This window comes from Leptonychotes weddellii, unplaced genomic scaffold (genome assembly GCF_054177405.1).
Source record: "Leptonychotes weddellii isolate Sample4059 unplaced genomic scaffold, ASM5417740v2 HiC_scaffold_2177, whole genome shotgun sequence".
Taxonomy (NCBI): Eukaryota; Metazoa; Chordata; class Mammalia; order Carnivora; family Phocidae; genus Leptonychotes; species Leptonychotes weddellii.
In genome coordinates, this window is record NW_027805724.1 from 1 (window position 1) to 5420 (window position 5420).

Genomic DNA, 5420 nt, shown 5'->3' on the forward strand with positions numbered 1-5420 from the left:
AAATAAATAAATAAATAAATAAATAAATAAAATCTTAAAAAAAAATCTTGCCCGTTTAAAAGAAAATCGCAAACAAAAACAAAAGCAAAAAATCTCTGTGCCAAAAGGCTTTCAGGAAAACCAAATGCAAATGACTAACTGGGAAAAAATACCCATAACTCACATTACAAGCTATTATATCTCATATCACTATTACACAAATAGCCCTGGACAAAATTCTTCAGGAGAGAAATGGATAAAAGATAGGAACAGTTCATGGAAAAGGGAATATATAGAACTCTCAGAAGAGATTTTTCGCTCGTACAAGAAAAGCAAAACTGTCGGGGCGCCTGGGTGGCTCAGATGGTTGAGCCTCCGACTCCTGGTTTTGGCTCAGGTCATGGTCTCAGGGTCCCGGGATTGAGCCCCTGGGAGTCTGCTCGAGCGTCTCTCCCTCTCCCTCCCCCTGCTAGCATGCCCGCTCTCTCTCCAAATGAACCAACGATATACTATCTTTCAAGTATATAGATTGGCAAAATGCAGACATCTGATGGCTTACTGTGTCCGTGGGCTGTAAGGAGATGCCCTTCGGTTGCTGGCAGAAGTGGAATGTGGTACAACACGGCGGAAGGGAACTCTGCAGCGTCTGTAACATTTCAAATGAGTACCTTTGGGCCAGGATTCTCAATTCTGTAAATTCACACTACGACTATAATATATAACAAAGAATCTAAGAAGCTGCTGATTATAAGATGCCCTGTTGTTTTATAAAAGTTAAGGAAAAAATGCTGTATTATATTGTCAAGGGGCGCCTGGGTGGCTCAGTCGGTTAAGCGTCTGACTTCAGCCCCAGTCATGATCTCAGGGTCCTGGGATCGAGTCCCGCGTTGGGCTCCTTGCTCAGCGGGGAGTCTGCTTCTCCCTCTGCTCCTCCCCACCCTGCTTGTACTCTCTCTCTAATAATAAAATCTTTAAAAAAAAAAATCTAAAGAAAAAGATGGGGAATCACCCAAATGCCCATCAGTGCGTTCCTGGATAAGTAAATTACAACATAACCACCACAGAATTAAACAAAATGCAGCTCTAAAAAAGAATGAGGAAATGTAGTGGTTTGGAAGGATCTTCAAGATACGTTCTTACTGGGGCGCCTGGGTGGCTCAGTCGTTAAGCCTCTGCCTTCGGCTCAGGTCACATGATCCCAGGGTCCTGGGATCGAGCCCCCATATCGGGCTCCCTGCTCGGCGGGAAGCCTGCTTCTCCCTCTCCCACTCCCCCTGCTTGTGTTCCCTCTCTGGCTGTGTCTCTGTCAAATAAATAAAATATTTAAAAAAAAAAATACATTCCTACTGAAAAAGCAACTTTTAAGTCAGTAAATATACCAACTTTTGTGAATTAAAAAAAAAAAAATCACCCAAATTCGCATTTGCTTGTGTGTACATGAGGAAATTGCAAGGACAGAAGAGGCACCTACAGATGTGGGTTGTGGTACGCACTGGATGGAGGGGACAGGGATGGAAGGCTTTTCAGCGTATATTTTACATTTTGGAGGTGTGTGAATACATTTACCAAAAACAACAACAAAAAACCCCCAAAAAACCTTAAGTTAAAAAAATTAAAGAAAATCCAGAAACTTCAGAAATTCTTGAACACGTAATTTATCAGGTAATATATACAACAGTTACATCGTTTGCCACTTGAAATGCCTCCGAGAACACAAAATCGACTTAGACAAAACCTTCTGTGGAACCTGAGGGCGAGGAGAGCACATATTCTGACAATTTCAAGTTCTCTCCGTGGCTTCCAGTCTCTCCACAGGATAACTCAGCTGTGACTCCTGATGCCCACCATCAGTTATCTGACAATTTCTCTCATCACCACGGGCTCTATTACCGGCAATATTTCTTCATCAAGTCTCAGTTTCATAAAACTTCTCCTTCACGTTTTGGGGCAGCAATTTTTGAAAGACATTTCCACCACGCAGGGCAAAGAATCTGTTATCAACCGCAAACTCAACGTCAGAGGAGTCACGAGGCTTCGAATCTTTTCTCGCTCTTTCCTGACGCTTTTTTCATGATAAACTTCCCCCCCCCCCCCAACTATGGCCTCATCTCATATACAATGACTTTTCAAAACGCGACAGGACCGGTGTTTAAGTCTCGCTCTCCTCGAGGCAGTTCCATCACCAGACTATTCCCTACTGATGAACTTATCACAACCAAGTTCTTCTATCAGAGGATTGATAACCTCAGATGCGGTGAGAGCTATAGTAAATGTCAAAATGTCAAAATCCATCCTCTGGGGATTCCGCTGATACTCGGCATCGAACGCGGCTTCCCGGGCTCGGCAGGCTTCCACGAACCTCCTGCGGCGTTCTTCCAGCTCCTGGATTCTGCCCGGAGCGATCGGGTAGTGTTCCAGGTAGTGGCGGAGGAACTGCTGGTAATTAATTCCTAAAACACTAAGTGGGTGACGGAGGCGGAGGTACGGCAACGCAGCCAGGCCCGGGCCGTTCGCCGGCCGGGACCGGGGTCTGGCCTGCGCGCCCTCTTCCTCCGCCGGCCCCGCCAGCTCGCGGGCGACCGCTGCCTCGCGGGCCTCCCCGGCCGCCGCCGCCGCCGCCACCGCCGGACCTTCTCCGGGCTCCGCGGGCCGCGCCGGGGCCGGCTCCCGCCTCCCGCCGCCTACCTCCGCCTGCCGGACGTCGCGGTGGCCATTCGCGGCGTCCGTCTGCCGGACACTGCAGTCGGCGGGCAGCTCGGACATCTCGGACGGCGGGGTCAGCTCGGCCGCTCCCAGAAAAACTGCGATAGCCGGACGGCACGACGACGGCCGTGCAGCTGAGTGCGCGTGCGCCGTGCGCGCCGGTAAACGCAGCGTGCGAGCCCGTGTGCGCGAGCGTAGGGCCTACGGATCAACCTAGGAGCAGTGCGCACGCGTCATTCCCGGGCGCCCGCGCTCCGCCACACGCCACCTAGCGGCCGGATGTGCCATCACAGCTGAAACTGCCCCGAGGTAACCGAACTTCCAAGGGCGGAGCCATATTTTCCATCTGGACCAGCTTAAGGTTTACAAGGAAAGTCTTACAAGACTGCTTCTTGTTGACTTTCCCAAGATCCCATCCAACATGCTTCACTCTCAGCTTCTTCTCCCATGATTATAATGCCCCATCAACAGTGCGCCCGGCGGGCCCCTGGATCGGCCCCGTGTTTCAACAGAACTTGTACCGAACAGACCCAGGGACACCCCTTATTCCAGCCTCCGAGCACCCTCCAGCCGCTTGTACAGCCTCAGCCCTCGGAACCATCTTCCCGGTTACCCTCTGCCTCCGGGGCCAACCAACACCGGTTTTTGAGCTTAGCTCCCTGTTGCCAGTCAACCATGAGCTGTCCGATTCGTCAGAATTACTCCGCCGAGGTGGAGGCCTCCGTCAACAGCCTGGTCAACATGTATCTGCGGGCCTCCAACACCTACCTCTCCCTGGGCTTCTATTTCGACTGCAGCGATGTGGCTCTGGAGGGCTTGGGCCGCTTCTTCCGCGAGTTAGCCCAGAAGAAGCTCGAGGGTGCCCAGGAGCTCTTGATGTTGCAAAAGCAGCGCAGCGGCAGCTCCCTCTTCCAGGACGTGCAGAAGCCGTCCCATGACAAGTGGGGCAAAGCCCTGGACGCCATGGAAACTGCTGTGGTCCTCGAGAAGAACCTGAACGAGGCCCTTTTGGATCTGCATGACCTGGGTTCTACCCACGCAGACGCCCATCTCTGTGACTTCCTGGAGAGCCACTTCCTGGGCGAGGAGGTGAAAACCATCAAGAAGATGGGCGACCACCTGACTAACCTCCGCAGGCTGTCCTGCCCCCAGGCCGGGCTGGGCGAGTATCTCTTCGAAAGGCTCACCCTCCAGCGTGACTGTCAGCCTCTGGAGCCCAGCGGCCTTTGAGGGGCTCCTCTGGCATCCCCTTAGTGCCGGGGCTTCTGTCTGGGTTTGTCCGAGCAGCCGCCAGGCAGCTCTTTAACCACCCTGGAGCCCGCTCCCAAGCTGTGGACCAAATGAAAACAATAAAACTTTTTGCAGGGGAAAAAAAATGCCGCCTGTATTATATACCAAAATAGTCTAGATTCAGGGGCTTTTGCTGGGGGAGGGGGAGGGGGTTCTTTATTATTTTCCATTCATTCATTTGTCTGTCTTCCTCACAACAATCCTCTTAACTACTAAAGCTTTCTAATCACAGCCTCTTCTTATCTTTAAAATTTCTTTGGCCACTCTTGGGCATTTTTTTTCCCCTAAATCTTATCTGTGCAGTATAACACATGCAGAAAAGTATATGAAATATACAGCTGGATGATTTATCAGAAAGCGAACATCCATGTAACTACCACTGGAAATTGAATTTCCAGTATTCCTGAACCCTTCCCCCTGCTTCACTGTCCTTTCCCTCCTACCCAGAGGTAACTACTATCCTGGTATTTATGATAATTGTTTCCCCGCTTTGCTTTTTGTTTTACTACCTAGGGGTGCATTCCTGTATTTTAGTTTTGCTTATTTTTTTTAACTTTATATACTCTTGGATATAACGTGTCTTTCACACAACAGTATTTTTATGAGATTCACCGTTTTTCATTTTTTCATGGTTATGAATAGTTCATTTTCTTAAAAAATTTATAAAAAGTTTTTAAAGATTTTATTTATTTGAAAGAGAGAGAGCGAGCGAGAGAGAGAGAGCAGGAGCAGTGGGGAGGAGCAGAGGGAGAGGGAGAAGCAGGCTTCCCGCTGAGCAGGGAGCCCGACTAGGGGCTTGATCCCAGGATCATGACCTGAGCTAAAGGCAGACACTTAACCGACCGAGTCACCCAGGCGCCCCTTTTTAAAAAATATTTAAGTAAACTCAGCCCAATGTGGGGCTCTAACTCAGGACGTGGAGATTAAGAGTCACATGCTTCACCCACCCAGCCAGCCAGCCACCCCAATGGTTCGTTTTCTTAATAGTGTCATTTTTTTTTTTAAGATTTATTAGAGAGAGAGAGAGAGAGTGCAAGTGAGCTGGGGGGGGAGGGGCAGAGGGAGAGGGAGAGAGAGAATCCTGGAGCAGACTCCATGCTCAGCACAGAGCCTGATGGGGCTCCATCCAAGGACCCAGAGATTGTGACCCCAGCCGAAACTAAGAGCGCCACCCAGGGGCCCCCTGTACAAGCGATTTCTAATAAACATCATCTGTTTTCTTTCTCTCGCATTCACTGTTCATCTCCATGACGCTGAGACTCAAGAACCTGGTCTTGGGGGTCTAGTAACACTCTCATCAAGAAGTAGGGTTCTTTTTCTCCACCCCTTGAACCTGAGCTGACCTTACCACTTGGCTCTGACCAATGGGATGTGGCAGAAAGGATGGTGTGTCAGTTTTGAGACTGGAACTCGCGAGGCATTTCATGCTTCTACTGTCTCTCAGACTC

The 5420-nt window shown here is 49.8% G+C and overlaps 1 protein-coding gene and 1 pseudogene across 1 annotated transcript; one reads left to right on the forward strand and one right to left on the reverse strand.

Moving 5' to 3' along the window:
- Positions 1-1618: 1618 nt before the first annotated feature.
- On the reverse strand, positions 1619-2833 carry LOC102744304 (EP300-interacting inhibitor of differentiation 2). The gene has a single exon (XM_006752320.3). The coding sequence runs from the start codon at positions 2740-2742 to the stop codon at positions 2167-2169; it is 576 nt and encodes a 191-aa protein (XP_006752383.2). The 5' UTR covers positions 2743-2833; the 3' UTR covers positions 1619-2166.
- A 35-nt stretch (positions 2834-2868) lies between these two features.
- On the forward strand, positions 2869-4058 carry LOC102741015 (ferritin light chain pseudogene; annotated as a pseudogene).
- Positions 4059-5420: the final 1362 nt, after the last annotated feature.

Excerpts from the sequence above, each read along its gene's own strand:
- LOC102744304 (XM_006752320.3), bottom strand. The coding sequence starts at position 2,742 with ATGTCCGAGCTGCCCGCCGACTGCAGTGTCCGGCAGACGGACGCCGCG.